The sequence below is a fragment of the Staurois parvus genome, unplaced genomic scaffold, assembly GCF_062004578.1.
Source record: "Staurois parvus isolate SC_StPar_1 unplaced genomic scaffold, SC_StPar_1.0 ptg000917l, whole genome shotgun sequence".
Taxonomy (NCBI): Eukaryota; Metazoa; Chordata; class Amphibia; order Anura; family Ranidae; genus Staurois; species Staurois parvus.
The window spans coordinates 1,602,646-1,619,584 of record NW_028318713.1 but is presented as its reverse complement, the minus strand read 5'-3'; the positions used below and the strand labels follow the sequence as shown (position 1 = coordinate 1,619,584).

The window sequence follows — 16,939 nt, the reverse complement described above, 5'->3', positions numbered from 1 at the left end:
AGCTCCCAGTTCTAACCTGTTCTGCGCGTCCAAGAAAAAACTCACTGTGCTCAACCCAGCCAGACTTGATGGCTGCAGTGGTGCAATGGGTGGTGCTGTGGTAAAAGCTTCTGTATCTGTTCAACTTGAAAGTAAACATTGGTACTCGTCCTTACTCATATCAACCTGGCCATTCCATGCTGAAATGCATCAACATTTCATGACTTGTACCCCGCTGTTTAATAAGGATGACTTACAAGCCCAAGGACGAGTGCTGGTGTTTATTTTCAGATTGACCTGTCCTGTGGTGACCTGCTCTACTGTCAACTGGTTACCGACCATCACTTCCTGGGTAAACCTATCACCTCTCATTGGGAAGCTCTTAGAGTATAGCTAGAGGGTCCTCATGGGGATAGTTTGCCTCCTGAAAAGACCCCAACACTAGTGTCCCGATTTAGGCTTGGCCAATCACAAAATGGATGATCATTGCAGGCTGAGTGAATGGCCAAGCGTAGACGGGGCCAGAGACGTGTCACCAAAGCTGGTAGCTATCATACATGCAGCACTTAAAGCTGTTTTTTTGGTGGGAACATTTGATTGTAAGGATCTTCGGCTGGGAGGCCACCAGTCTATGTTCTCTAAAGCTTTACAGAATTGGCAGATATTATATTAATGAAAAGAGTCAAGTCTCTGATCTCTTGTACCCTTAAGCTGTGTAAGACGTTTCTCTTTAATTCATTTGTAATGTTATAGTCTCAGGATGTCAACTCTGCCTAGAAAACATATTCAAAGACCGACTTGTGGTTCTACAAGCTTCGGAGGTGCTTACCCTTATGTTTTTGAATGTTATCAATTCATCTTTTTGTATAAAGCCCTTCCCCGCCATGATATACATTCCCTCCCACTTTAACACAATACAATGTCATAGTAACTTCCATTTCCAAGACATCAAACAGGCTTGTAGCTCTCAGCAACCCGTCTCTACATCCATCAGTCTCTCTCTTTTTAAAGAATTTGTGTTAGTGGCTTTCAGTTGTCTCGGGGGGGAAAATTGTTATTTGAATATCTTCCAGCTACTTACTGCATCTTGTTCGACACTTTTGCTGGGACTTTCAAAGCCTTCTTCAAAGATGTCGTCCGGGTTGGGATCGCTGGTGTGAGACACTGAAGACTTTGATGGCGAGCTCTGCCTCGGAGCTGGTGTGGGCGCTGGCAAGAGATGACATTGGAAGTGTTGAAAGACACAGCGATGTACCAGAGACATGAAAATAAGCAGCAGCTAAAGGAAGGACTTGAGCTGAAAGTGTATGTAAACCCAAGAACATTGTTCCTGTACTTAGCCCTAAAGTGATATTAAACTCTCAATTATTTGGAGTGTTTTCAGCAGCTGATTTCATCCCTTACTGTGGGTGCAGCTTTGTTATCTTTTAATCCTTGCCTATATTCCAGTTTAAGCTGCTGCCATGACCTGTGCCCCAGGTTTCCTGCTTCAGAGTGGCTCCTTTCTCTTGCAGCATCCAATGGAGCCATCTTTGTATACATTGACTAGAGTCCCCTGCTCCTCCCACTTCTTCCTCCTCTCTTTCTACTCATCCCTCCTCCTCCCTTCCTGCTCCTTCCTCTTCCTCCTACCCCCTTCCTGCTCCTTCCCCCTCCCCCCTTCCTGCTCCTCCTCCTCCCATTCTGCTTCTTCCTCTTCCTCCTCCCCCCTTCCTGCTCCTTCCTCCTCCTCCTCCTCCCTTCCTGCTCCTTCGTGCTCCTCTTTCTTTTTCCCTTCTACCCTTCCTGCTCCTCCCTCTTCCTCCCCCCTTCCTGCTCCTCCCACTTCCTCCTCCACCTTTATGCTCCTCCCTATTCCTTTTCCTCCCTTCCTGCTCTTCCCTTTTCCTCCTCCCCCCCTTCATATTACTCTCTCCTCCTCTTTCCCCCTTCCTGCTCCTGCCTCCTTCTTTCTCCTTCCTACTCCTCTTTCTTTGTCCCTTACTGCTCCTCCCTCTTCCTCCCCCCTTCCTGATCCTCCCTCCTCTTTCCCCCTCCCTGCTCCTCCCTCCTCTTTCTCCCCCCTTCTTGCTCCTTCCTCCTTCCTACTCCTTACTCCTCCCTGATAACCCTTCCTCCCCTTCCTGCCTTCCTGCTTCTCCTTCCTCCTCCCTGCTCCTATCTCCTCTTCCTCCCTCCTCCTGCTCCTTCTTACTCCTCCCTGATAATCCTTCCTCCCCTTCCCCTCCTTGCTCCTCCCACCTCCTCTTCTCCCCTTCCTGTTCTGCCCTGCTTCCAGCTCCTCCGATCTCCTGCTCCTCCCTCTCTTCCTCACTCCTTCCCGCTCCTCTCTTCTCCCCCCCTTCCCTGCTCCTCCCTCCCATGCATTTCTATGCAGACCGCCTTAAATAACGCCCACGTGTGATGCTGAGCCTCTAGGATTAAAAGAACTGAAATCCAATGAACTCATATGGAAGAAAAATATATTTGAAATATATTTTAAAAATATTCTTCCCAAATATATTGACATATATTTGAATTATGTTAAAATGACTTTTTTATATGTTAAAAAAAATCTGAAGAATATATTTAAAAAATATATATTTTAAAAAATATTTTTCATATATTTTGTAATATATAAAAAACTAATTTCAACATACAGTGTATGTATATATATATTTTTTTTTTTTTTCGTTAATATATTGAATATATACATATTTATTTTTTATTGAAATATATTTTGAAATAGATTGAATATGGCCAAGATTGTAGTATTTCAAATATATATCAATATATTTGGGAAGAATATTTTTAAAATATATTTCAAATATATTTTTAAAATATATTTCAAATATATTTTTCTTCCATATGGGAATGAAAGGGGCGGGCCAAGGACAGTAAAGCTGTTACGGAAAGATCTAGATGATGCTGGGCATCCTCCAGCCAGGAAACAAGGCGGAGCTCTATCTGACTTGCTGCAGCTTCTAATGCAGCAAGCTCACAGTGTGCGTTAGAAGTTAACAGGACAAATATTAAAAGGTGAATCTCCTCCCAGCAATAAATAACTGACTAATATTCCCTCCCTGCATTATTCACAACTAGACAATCACTACATTGTGAAAGCCTATGGAAGAAACAAGCCATTTAAAGCCTGCGTTACGATGTCTCCGACAATGACTTTGAGCCGGAGTTCCATGTTTGGAGGGCACGGCGAGGTGGAGCCGAAGAACAAAAAAAAATCATTTGTTAGTGAATAGATAAAAGGACACAGACTGTTATGAAATCCATATTTCATTTTCTATTACAGATCTCTCTGCCAGAAGTTTAACCGACTCCATCAAATTCCTCTTGGAGTCACTGGCTTGTAACTAATAATTTTCCCGGGCCGCCTGTTTGCTGTCTAAACGTGTTGAGGAACATTTTTCATAGGGGGGAACAAACACATTCGTTATGCCGCCATGTTTCGCGACGGAAGAAATATTTTGGAATAAAGCGGTGGACCCCTACCGAAGAAACATTCCAATGTGGTCTTTTATTGGGCGCAATATGCAGCACTTTGCAAAAGTTTTAGGCAGGTGTGAAAACATGCTGTAAATGAAGAAAGCTTTCAGAAATAGACATGTTAAATAGTTTTTTTTTATCCATTAGCAAAATGGAAAATAAATGAACAGAAGATAAATCCAATCTATATTTGGTGTGACCACCCTTTGCCTTCTTCTAGATAGACTTGCACCCAGCAGGGGGGGACTGACCATTCAAGCACTCGGGGTCAGTAGGGGGCCCCATGAAATGCCCCTGGTACCTTCTATAGGCTTTTTTGGGTGTGCTTTAAGTGTGGGCAAGGACACAGGGGCCCCATGATTCTCTATTGCCCGGGGGCCCCATGAGTTGTCAGTCCGCCCCTGGCACCCAGTGAAGGAACTCTACAGATAGGTTGTTCCAAACATCTTGGAGAACTAAGCACAGATTTTCTGTGGATGTCGGCCACCTCAGATCCTTCTGTCTCTTCATGTAATCCCAGACAGACTCCATGATGGTGAGATCAGGGCTCTGTGGGGGCCAAACCATCGCTTCCAGGACTCCTTGTTCTTCTTTACACTGAAGATAGTTCCTAATGACATTGTCTGTATGTTTAGGGTCATTGTCCTGCTGCAGAATACATGTGGGGCCAATCACACGCCTCCCTAATGGTATGGCATGATGGATAAGTATCTGCACCAGGGGCGGACTGACCATTTGAGCACTCAGGCACTGCCTGAGGGCCCGGGATCAGTAGGGGGCCCCATGAAATGCCCCTGTAACCTTTTATAGGCGTTTTTTGGGTGTGCTTTGAGTGTGGGCAAGGACATAGGGGCTCCATGATCCCCTATTGCCTGGGGGCCCCATGAGTTGTTAGTGCGCCCCTGATCTGGACCTTTCAGCATTGAGGACGCCATTCGTCCTGACCAAATCTCCAACTCCACTTGCAGAAATGAAGCCCCGAACGTGCAAGAAACCTGCAAGATATGTTTTTTGGCCACAATTCTTATGACCGGACGTCTCCGGACAGTAGATGGGTGTAGCTGGGTCCCACTGGTCTAAACCAGTACTGTGCTGATGGCACTGCTGGACATCTTCCGATGTGGAAGGGTAGTAAGCATTGTAGCAAACTAGCTCATCATAGTTGGACGCAGAGCTCCCCTTTTCCTTTTCTTTTAGTGGAAGTATTCCTCAGCCCTCATTCCCTACCCCCTCCCTTCCTGAGAGGCAAACTTTATCTCCTGACAGATGGTGTGGGTCAACCAGGTTAAGACATCCTGAGTCCAGGTGCCAGGCAGTCTGCTGAAGTGTAACCTTTGTCACCCAAAACTGTGTAGGCCCACACATCATAAAACTGACCAGCAATTAATTGAACATTCTTCAGGTCAACTGTATGTTTCATATCATGGAGTATGAAGCTGTTAGTTTTAACTCAGAGTCCCACTGTCTCCTCCCAAAACAGCATAGTCAGAGCAACCCCCCCTTTCAGAGGGATTTTTAAAAAAGGGACAGGCTAGCAAGCCTGGAAGTTGAACACACAAATCTCCTGAGTGTAACATCGTAACAGAGGAGATCAAAGACCCTTCCTGCCCTGCACTTGGATCTTCTTACAAACCAAGGCATATTGGCAAGTAACTGAACTCTTTAATTTCCTTCCTATGATCTCTTTGCTGTACCTTTATATGCATATATATATATATATATAGTTACATTTTCTTTGTAAATATTTTATTGCACCTGTTTGACCCTTTTAGTAATAAATCTTTCTTTCTGAAAGTGTTAAACTGTTTCTAAGCGCTTACTTGAAATTCACGAATTCCTGCCTTTGAAGAGACGCTACTGTGTTTGTTTAATCCTCTGCCCAATCGGCCTGCGGTGACCGTATTGGACAGGTAACTTTTCAATCATTACAGTGTATATTTGATAACGGGAGTTTCCCAGTCTCCGACAAAAGTGGCGGTGGCAGTAGAGGGTTAGTTGCGTAATTAACCCGACCCAGTAACAAGCGCATTCAGGCTGCAGGCACCGATTGTAGCCCATTAGCTGGACAATCGCTGTGCAGGGTGCAGCTGGGTGTGGCCTTGTTATGCGCGTCACACTGCGGTTTTAAGTCGGCCGGTCCTTTGGTCACGAGTTTGGTGAGAAGGTCTGGGGTCTGACGCCGTGGGCGTGACGTATTACTGTTAGTCGCGGTCGTGCGATTGTCGCATGTTGGTGGCGGCGACCGTGCGATCCGTGACATATTGGCTGGCAGCATACGTGGGATAATTGCATTAAGAGCTTCAGTGCAGTGTTAAAAATTGGCTCTGCACTGAAGGATTGTAACCTTTGTGGAAACAGTCCTTAGAAACCAGAGGTGCATATTTTATTTTATATAAATATATAGAGACAACAGCTCCTTCCTTTTCCTACTTTTCTCTTCTATCTTTGCTTGCAATTATGCCTGGTGTAGCAGATTACGAGAAAATGAGCAAAGGTGATTTGAAAGCTGAATGTGCCTCACGGGGATTGGACGTCGGTCGCAAAACTCGTGAAGATTTGATTAGTGATCTAGTGGAGTATGATATCCGAGCAAATCAGAACTCGGGGGAACTTGAACATGGAGGGGTTCCCGTTACCCACATTGCCAGTGGCTCAGAGACGAGCTCACAGGATGGGCAAACAGAGACTGACACTGGAAGATCACCAAATGTTAGCGAAAAACACCACCGCCTGAGTGCGCTAGCACCGTGGTGCCTGTAACCAGCAGAGACTCTTCTCAGATGCAGGAAGCCCTGAAACGTGTTATGGAGATGGATCCTATGGCATACTTGCAGTTCCTGGAACGCCAAGCAGAGGCTGACAGAGAAACTGCGGAACGCCAAGCTGAAAGAGTGGCTGAGAGAGAGGAACGTCAAGCTGAAAGAGCGGCTAAGAGAGAGGCGGTGCAGAGGGAAGCTGATCGTCGACACGAGATGGAGATGGCAAGGCTCCAGCAGCAACCGGGTCAGAACCTCGGGTCCCTAGATCACAGGGATGCCACTCTTTCCGTGGGCGCAGCCAAGTTTCCAGTGATGGAAAAGAACAGTGACATTGACACCTACTTACTGTCCTTTGAAAAAACGTGCCGCCAGTACCATGTGCCCCAAGCTCAATGGGTTCGGTACCTGACACCAGGGCTACGAGGCAAGGCCCTGGACGCATTTGTTGAATTGCCAGAGGGGCAAGATGATGATTATGAACTTTTAAAAGATGCCATCATCCGGAAGTACCAGATGACCCCGGAAGTGTACTGCAAGCGGTTCAGGTCCATGCAGAAGGGACCTGGGGACTCTTACACGGATGTGGCAAGTCGCTTACGCACCACATTCCGACAGTGGACTAAGGGACTGAAAGCTGATTCCTACGAATCTTTGGAGGATCTCATGATCCGAGATCAACTCTTGCACATTTGTCCAGCAGACGTCAGACAGTTCGTCTTGGAGAGGGAGCCAGCATCTACTAAAGCTGCAGCAGACCTGGCAGATACCTTTGTCCACACGCGAGTGCCTGACCCTCTCAAGGCTCCTCCGAACAGCTGGAAAGGGGGGAAATCGTCCCTAGCAACCTCTCCTACTTCGGTGAGTCAAGCTTCACCTCCGCCCACACCTGCAGCGCTTGGAGCCATGCCATTCCTGCCTGACACCCGCAGATGTTTCACCTGTGGGAAAACCGGACATCTCAGGACCCAGTGTCCTGAGCAGAAGCAGACGACATCATCTGGCCAGCCGGCCACCAACTCTTCTTCTGTGCTGTTCGTTCGCAGGAAGATGCGGGTAACCCCCGCCAACTTGCAGCCCATTACTGTGGGCAACCGGTCTGCAACTGGTTTCCGGGACACCGGGGCAGAAGTCACCTTGATCCAGCCAGAGCTGATTGAGCCACAGAACCTCATCCCAGGAAAGTTCCTTACCCTCACAGGAGTTGGGGGGACCCGTTCACGCCTACCCTGTGCAAAGGTATTCCTAGATTGGGGTGCGGGGAGGGGGATGAGAGAAGTGGGGGTCTCAGGTGAACTGCCCACACCTGTTTTGTTGGGTGCTGACCTAGGCACTCTTGTTTCATATTATTCCCCTGCCGAGAAGACCCGGAAGGGCCCCCTGGAACTTTCTGGACAAGCCAAGGTACTGTGGACAGATATTGGGGTAATGTCTGGGCCACCGGTGGATGGACAGAGGGAGGGGGCTGGGAATGGAGTGGGGCTACAGGATTCTCCATTAGCTGGAGAACAAGAAGAAATCCCCTTGCCTGGGGAGGTATTGAACTCATGTGTCATTGACTTTATGAACGTGACTGTTGATAATCGTTGTGATGACAATGGGGGTGATATTACTAATGTCAGTAACATTGATAGCCAAGTCAGTAATGTCAGTAATAATGTCAGTAACATTGATGGTAATGTCAGTAATGTCATTGAGAATGTCAGTATTGTTGATGGTAAGGTTGGTAATGCTAACAATGATTGTGATATTCATGATGAGACAAATGATGTATTTTCACTGTTGGAGGTCACCCACAGTGCTGTGACGGGGGCAGAGGTACAATCTGTGGGGGCTGAGCAAAGGGATGGTCTGGATAGGCCTGTCCCTTGCCCAGGCTCAAAAAATTGTGCCTTGATAAGTGCCCAGCCGTTGGCCTTGCATAGGTCTAGGCAGCTGGCTGGGACTTGTAGTTCCACGCCTCAGGCAGCACTGAAAAGCGATTCCCAAAGGAACTTCAGAAGTCCGCTAGCTGTGAGTTGCCCTTCTAAGGAAGGCACACCACCGCTGGCAGGGACTTGTAGTTCCACACTTCAGGCAGCCCTGAAAAGTGAGTCCCAAAGGACCTTCAGAGGTAAGCTGGCTGGGACTTGTAGTTCCACGCTTCAGGCAGCCCTGAAAAGTGAGTCCCAAAGGACCTTCAGAGGTAAGCTAACTGAGGGTTGTAGTCCCACAGGGAAGGCAGCTCAGGAAAGCCATTCATTTGGAGATTTCAGCTTGTGTCCAGGGCTGAGCCCCCCTGCTGGGAAGGGTAAACAAAAGCCTGACAGGAAGAATGGCCTACCCCCAGGGGGGTGGAAGCCTGAAAGCCTGTCAGTTAATCTTACTTGTCAAGGTGTGTTCACAGGCAGACAGACAGATGTCATAGGCAGAGGCAGCATGCCTGGATTACGAGTGGAAGGGGGGTTGATGCTTGGGTTACAGAGAGAGAGCGGCAGGGCCCAGACCCAATCACCCTCCCTTGGCGCTCGGGTTCCGGAGCTGCTGGCCAGGCCTCTGGTAGATGGTGTTTGGATTCAGAAGGTGCCGGCGGACTGGGCCATAGAGACGAAGGGAATGGCACAGTCAGGAATCCAGGGGTCAGCTAGAGTCTGGGATTCCCTGGTGGTCACGGTCCTCAAGCAGGATACGATGACCAGGCTTTCTGAGAACCTTGGAAAACTGAATACCAACACTGCGGTTGTGTTCCACCCCATGCCCAGGAGCCATGAGGTAAAGGAGCATCCGGAAGGTGCCCACTGTTTTGCCATCATGGACCTGAGCAAGGAGCATGGGCCACCATCTCTGACCCAGCAAGCTCAAGACGAGCCAGCCTTCACTACCCCATGTGGCTTGCCTGAGTCCACGGGAAAGCTAGTTAGGGTTGAGAATGCACCGACCACCTCTCCAGCGGTCAGGAATGGCCCGCAATGCGCAGTGTACCTGGGTGCAGTTGTCCACTTTAGGGGCCTCGCGGTGCTCGGCCCTGTCTCGGAAGAGCCACTTGGGCCCCTGTCACTAGTCTGGAACCAACCGCCCGTGCCCAGTCTGACAGATGAGAAGGGTAACTGTCAGAGGTTCATGTCAGTGGTTCAGTTTAGGAACCCGCCAGTAAGAAGAGACCCCCAGAGGTCTGGGCGTGGGGAGACTGAGGCAGTTGAGGCCTGGTCTGCTCCCCAGGCCAAAAAGCAGGTTACGTCAGTCGTGGGTACAGCTGGCTACAGAAAGACGCCTGGATGCGACGATCATGGCTCAGCTAGACCTGTGACTGACCTAGCAGATAGGAAACTGGAGGAACTGGTGTCCTGGATGCTAGCAGGTAGCGAGGACTGTCCATCTTGGATGAAGGTACCTGTGGGCCCCACTGGGAGGCGAGGTCCAGAATTCGCCTATCCGGTTCCGGTGCCCACAGGCGCTACTACCTTCAGGCCAGATGTAGTCCTAAGCCAGAGGAAGAAGGTAGGAGAGGGAAATCTCCTTCTCTACCTCGACAAGAAGCTACATATTAATATGTTAGCAAATGACACCCCTGAGCCAAAGTGTTTTGTGAACAGGTGGGCACCCCGGCAGTTGCCACGGGATTCGGATAGCCACAGCCGACTGGTACCCACCCATGACCACTCACTTGGTCGGCCCAGCAGTGTTGCTGGGGAGAACGGCTTCCTATTCAAAAGGAATTCGGTTCTCCCGCAGTACAGCGGTACCAGGACGACCCAAGAGGAACCTCTGGACAGAGGTCGGTTGTGTCAGGAGGGAACTTGTAGTTCCCCCCCTGGCAACCACCTGAGGGGGAGATGTAGCAAACTAGCTCATCAGAGTTGGACGCGGAGCTCCCCTTTTCCTTTTCTTTTAGTGGAAGTATTCCTCAGCCCTCATTCCCTACCCCCTCCCTTCCTGAGAGGCAAATGTTATCTCCTGACAGATGGTGTGGGTCAAGCAGGTTAAGACATCCTGAGTCCAGGTGCCAGGCAGTCTGCTGAAGTGTAACCTTCGTCACCCAAAACTGTGTAGGCCCACACATCATAAAACTGACCAGCAATTAATTGAACATTCCTCAGGTCAACTGTATGTTTCATATCATGGAGTATGAAGCTGTTAGTTTTAACTCACTGACTCCTCCCAAAACAGCGTAGTCAGAGCAACCCCCCCTTTCAGAGGGATTTTTAAAAAAGGGACAGGCTAGCAAGCCTGGAAGTTGAACACACACATCTCCTGAGTGTAACATCGTAACAGAGGAGATCAAAGACCCTTCCGGCCCTGCACTTGGATCTGCTTACAAACCAAGGCATATTGACATATTGGCAAGTAACTGAACTCTTTAATTTCCTTCCTATGATCTCTTTGCTGTACCTTTATATGCATATATATATATATATATATATATATAGTTACATTTTCTTTGTAAATATTTTATTGCACCTGTTTGACTCTTTTAGTAATAAATCTTTCTTTCTGAAAGTGTTAAACTGTTTCTAAGCGCTTACGCAATTCACGAATTCCTGCCTTTGAAGAGACGCTACTGTGTTTGTTTAATCCTCTGCCCAATCGGCCTGCGGTGACCGTATTGGACAGGCGACTTTTCAATCATTATAGTGTATATTTGATAACGGGAGTTTCCCAGTCTCCGACAAAAGTGGTGGTGGCAGTAGAGGGTTAGTTGCGTAATTAACCCGACCCAGTAACAAGCGCATTCAGGCTGCAGGCACCGATTGTAGCCCATTAGCTGGACAATCGCTGTGCAGGGTGCAGCTGGGTGTGGCCTTGTTATGCGCGTCACACTGCGGTTTTAAGTCGGCCGGTCCTTTGGTCACGAGTTTGGTGAGAAGGTCTGGGGTCTGACGCCGCAGGCGTGGCGTATTACTGTTAGTCGCGGTCGTGCGATTGTTGCATGTTGGTGGCGGCGACCGTGCGATCCGTGATAAGCATGACTTCACGAGGGTGGACTGAGAGCCCGACGTCCTCTAGTGGGCCCTGTGCTCACTGCCTGGTACCATAGAGCTCGATTGCCATTTGCCATTGAACACCAGAATTGGCAGGTCCACCACTGGCACCCTGTGCTTTTCACAGATGAGAGCAGGTTCACCCTGAGCACATGTGACAGACGTGAAAGTGTCTGGAGAAGCCGTGGAGAACGTTCTGCTGCCTGTAACATGGTTCAGCATGACTGTTTTGGTGGTGGGTCAGTAATGGTCTGGGGAGGCATATCCATGGAGGGACGCACAGACCTCTACAGGCTAGACAATGGCCCCCTGACTGCTATTAGGTATCGGGATGGAATCCTTGGACCCACTGTCAGACCCTACACTGGAGCAGTGGGTCCTGGGTTCCTCCTGGTGCACGACAATGCCCGGCCTCATGTGGGGAGAGTATGCAGGCAGTTCCTGGAGGATGAAGGAATTGATACCATTGAATGGCCCCCACGCTCACCTGACCTAAATCCAATAGAACACGTCTGGGATGTCATGTTTCGGTCCAACCGACGATGCCAGGTTGCGCCTCAGACTGTCTGAACCTCTTTTATGAACTCTGATCTTTAGTTCTTTCCATAGATTTTCTGTTGGATTCAAGTCAGGTGATTGGCTGGGCCATTCTAGCAGTTTTATTTTCTTTCTTTGAAATCAAATTGAGAGTTTCCTTGGCTTTGTGTTTGGGATCATTGTCTTGCTGAAATGTCCACACTCGTTTCATCTTCATCATCCTGGTAGATGGCAGCAGATTTTTTATCAAGAATGTCTTGGTACATTTTTTCTTTCATCCTTCATTCAATGATATGAAGTTTGCCAGAAGCGTTTGCTGGAAAACAGCCCCACACCATGATGTTCCCACCGCCATGCTTCACTGTTGGTATGGTGTTTTGGGGTGATGTGCAGTGCCATTTGACCTGCAAACATGGTGTGTATTATGGCATCCAAAGAGTTCCATTTTGGTCTCACCTGACCACAATATTCTCCCGGTATTTCACAGGCTTGTCTAAATGTTTTGCAGCAAATGTTAAACGAGCTTCAACATGCTTTTTCTTCAGCAATGGAATCTTGCATGGTGGGCATGCGTACAGACCATGATGTTTGAGCGCATTACTTATTGTTTTCTTTGAAGCAATTGTACCTGATAATTCCAGGTCTTTTTGACATTCTCCACAAGTGGTCCTTGGCTCTTGGAAAACTCTTTAATTCTTTATTCTCCTCTGTTAGAAAACCTGCGAGGAGCACCTGGTCGTGGCTACTTTATACTGAAATGATGTTCTTTTCACTTCCGGATTATGGCCCCAACAGTACTCACTGGAACATTCAGAAGTTTATAAATCCTTCTGTAACCAATGCCATCAGTATGTTTTGCAACAATAAGGTTGCAAAGGTCTTGAGAGAGCTATTTGCTGTTACCCATCATGAGATGTCTCTTGTGTGACACCTTGGTAATGAGACAACTTTTTATAGGCTATCAGTTGAGACTGAACCAGCTGATATTAAATTGCACTGACTGAAAGGATTGCTTTCTAATTGCTGATAGATTTCAGCTGGTGTCTTGGCTTTCAGTGCCTTTTTACACCTCCCTTTCTTCATGTGTTCAATACTTTTTCCCTTTGTCATTACATTTTATTACACGCAACTTAATTTCTGAACTTATTTGTTTTTGTTTCTTTGTATGTATGGATTGCATGACATGTGGTGAAAATGTCATGTCAATAGCACCTTTGGGAATATACATAAAAAAATGCTGAAATGTTCGATACCTATTTTTCCTGATATATATATATATATAAAACACACTTGGATAGGCTGCTGTGCCGGCTTTTCACGCATGCACCTTTATCAAAACGCATCTGCATGGAAACTGTATGATCTTTTTGATTGTTTTTAGATTTTTGATTGGTTTCTGTGCGGCCTTGCAAGAGCACCGCACTGCAGGATGAGATGCACGGGGGTTCCATTCAGGATGAATGGCACCCACCCCCCCGTCTCGCAAGAGAAACACGATTCAGGTGGTTGCGTGATTCCTGCACCTGAAACATGCAGGCTAGTGTGAACCTGCAGTTTCTGTGTGAATGCGTTTTTGGAAAAGGTGCATACATCTTTTCCTTGGTCACATTATGTACGGCTCTATTCCCACTGCACCGAAAACACGCAGGACCCTTTTTTGGGTCCGCACTAGAATCGGATCGCAGGGGGTATTCACACCTACGCGATCTGATTCTGCACATCGCACTGCGTTTTGCGGACCACTTTCAGGGTGTTGCTAACTTAACATACACACCCGAAGCGGTTCGCATGAATGGGGTGCAATTCTGATGCGCTGCGGAATTCGCAATGAAAACGCCGCGAATTCCGCACTGCATCAATGTGAACCAGGGCTGAGGGACTGTTTCAACACACATTACATGTGCATAGTCCACTGCCGTCACCATCAGGAAACACGCTATGAAAAATGCCATGCAGCCATCACTGGAGCGCCTGAAGTGACTGTATAGAGGCTGCAGGAGATCAGCAGCCCTGAATCTGTAAAGGAATTAAAAAAAAAAGGAGTGGTGACAGTATTTTCTTTCAAAATAAATGGCAGTTGTTTGTGAACAGACAGAGAGGTCTTTATGTAAACAATACAGATCTCTCCCCAGTCAGCAGGAACAGGCATTCATACCTATGCGATTCTCCGCATTCACACCTATGAGAAACGCCGAGCAGCCATCACTGGAGCGCCTGAAGTGGTTGTATAGAGGCTGCAGGAGATCAGCAGCCCTGAATTTGTAAAGGAATTTAAAAAAAAAGGGTGGCGACAGTATTTTCTTTCAAAATAAATGGCAGTTGTTTGTGAACTGTCATTACGTTAGGGTTTACCTCTGCTTGTGGATTGAATGACAGTGGATTGAATGACACCGGCGAGAGATGTCACTTTGTGGTGTGATGCAGCACAGCAAATATGAAGATTCATCATTCGGTGACGGATGGACCCGCGATTTCTTTGGCAACTTTTATTAATGCTCAGCCAAATATGACTCAAACATGAAATAAATAGACTTCCAAAAATGTATTACAAAGTTGCTCATAAATCAGATGTCTGATGCGAGGCGCAGAAGCGATGTTTCACTTTTTGGGAAAAAATTACATTTATATACTTTTTGTTAAGTAAAGAAAAATTCAGGATGAAATCAACTCAGGAAGAAAGCCTTGCTCTGCCGCGAATGGCCTGGGAGGCTGGAGAACGCTGCTCTGGCGTCTGCCTTTGAAATGTATCCATAGTCCTCTGATACAATGACGGCGGCTACTCGGGAACATCCACTGTGCCAATTCTTTATTGGCTACATAGCAGGATAGAGTAAAAAGATACTAACGCGTTTCGGCTGAAGCCATATTCATAGCTCATGATGCAACGAGCAAGGATTTGCCCAATTGCAACAATTCTTTGTTGGCTACATAGCAGGATAGAATAATAAAACTAACGCGTTTCGGCTGAGGCCTTATTCATAGCTCATGATGCTGCAAGCAAGGATTTGCCCAATTGCGACAATTCTTTATTGGCTACATAGCAGGATAGAGTAATAACAAACTAACGCGTTTTGGGCAAAGCCTTGCTCATAGCATCATGAGCTATGAATAAGGCCTCAGCCGAAACGCGTTAGGTTTTATTATTCTATCCTGCTATGTAGCCAACAAAGAATTGTCGCAATTGGGCAAAGCCATCATGAGCTATGAATAAGGCCTCAGCCGAAACGCGTTAGCATCTTATTACTCTATCCTGCTATGTAGCCAATAAATAACTGTCGCAATTGGGCAAAGCCTTGCTCTTAGCATCATAAGGCCTCAGCCGAAACGTGTTAGCATCTTATTACTCCATCCTGCTATGTAGCCAACAAAGAATTGTCACAATTGGGCAAAGCCTTGCTCGCAGCATCATCTGGGCCTCAGCCGAAACGCGTTAGATTCTTATTACTCTATCCTGCTATGTAGCTAATAAAGAATTGTCACAATTGGGCAAAGCCTTGCTCGCAGCATCATCTGGGCCTCAGCCGAAACGCGTTAGCATCTTATTACTCTATCCTGCTATGTAGCTAATAAAGAATTGTCACAATTGGGCAAAGCCTTGCTCGCAGCATCATCTGGGCCTCAGCCGAAACGCGTTAGCATCTTATTAGTCTATCTTGCTATGTAGCCAACAAAGAATTGTCGCAATTGCTGAGTAGCTGAAACCAACATATTTTAATACTGTATATATATATATTACGGTTACTTAGATAGCACCATCAATATACACAGCACTTTACATATATTGTATATATACATCAGTCCCCAACCGTCAAGGAGCGTACAATCTCCGGCCCCTAAATCACATTTATACATGCTAGGGACAATTTAGCTACCAACATGTCTCTGGAATGTGGGAGGAAGCTCACACAGGCACAGGGAGAACATGCAAACTCCAGGCAGCTGGTGCCGTGGTTGGGATTCAAACCAATGACCCCAGTGCTGCCGGGTGGAAGTGCTAACCACTTACCCACTGTGCTGAACTTGTTACAGCAAAACATTCTTTGAGCCTCAGTTCACACCAGTGCAAGTCGACTTGTCACACAGAATTGTAAAACACGACCAATCACATAGTTTTCGATGGTTCCCGCCCTAAATAATGTATTGGCATGGTGTGATTTTAGAAAAGGTTCCTGCACTGCTCCAGTGCCATTTCAGCCCCATAGACCGCTGTGTTAACTCACAGAAGTCGCATCAGCATTAGATGGGTTCCTATGCTTCTTTGATGAGATCAATGTTATTTTTGTTTTTTAACCCTCACCTCTCCTTGCTCCTTGGTCATCCTTGCTGTCTAAAAACTCTCCTCCCAAGCACATGCATTCACACCTAAACATAGTGGGAATGCATGTCCCCCCCTTGCGTTTTGGTGCCCCATTTTTCATGTGTAAACACTCATCATGCATAGGGCAGCCCATTCATGTGAATTGGTTGCCCAGCGTACAACACGTTTTTTTTTTCAATGCACCTGTTGTGCCTATTATGAGGGGTTCTCACCATCCTTTCACTGTGTTCCTGGGTCTGTACTCCCGCTGTGCCCATTATGAGGGGTTCCAACCATCCCTGTGCTGAATTCCCAGGTCTCTACACCCGCAGCGCCCATTATGAGGGGTTCTTACCATCCCTGTACTGAGTTCCCGGGTCTGTACACCTGCTGTAACCATTATGAAGGATTCCCACCATCCCTGTGCTGAATTCCCGGGTCTGTACACCTGCTGTGCCCATTATAAGGGGTTCTCTCCATTCCTGTGCTCAGTTCCTGGGCCTGTATACCTATTGTGCTCATTATGAGGGTCTATCACCATCCTTGTACTGAGTTCCTGGGCCTGTGTACCTATTGTGCTCATTATGAGGGTCTATCACCATCCTTGTACTGAGTTCCTGGGCCTGTGTACCTATTGTGCTCATTATGAGGGTCTATCACCATCCTTGTCCTGAGTTCCTGGGTCTGTGTACCTATTGTGCTCATTATGAGGGTCTATCACCATCCTTGTACTGAGTTCCTGGGCCTGTATACCTATTGTGCTCATTATGAGGGTCTATCACCATCCTTGTACTGAGTTCCTGGGCCTGTATACCTATTGTGCTCATTATGAGGGTCTATCACCATCCTTGTACTGAGTTCCTGGGCCTGTATACCTATTGTGCTCATTATGAGGGTCTATCACCATCCTTGTACTGAGTTCCTGGGCCTGT

General features: G+C 47.2%; 1 protein-coding gene across 8 annotated transcripts in view; it reads right to left on the bottom strand.

The window, feature by feature from the left end:
* The window catches only part of DAB1 (DAB adaptor protein 1), a 1,130,661-nt gene that overhangs the window by 12,477 nt on the left and 1,101,245 nt on the right, over nucleotides 1-16,939 (bottom strand). For all 8 annotated transcript variants that reach the window (XM_089656556.1, XM_089656558.1, XM_089656557.1 and 5 more), the window contains one exon: nucleotides 1,061-1,188. In XM_089656556.1, coding sequence (XP_089512682.1) covers nucleotides 1,061-1,188 — 128 coding nt within the window. The remainder of the gene's footprint in view (nucleotides 1-1,060; nucleotides 1,189-16,939) is intronic.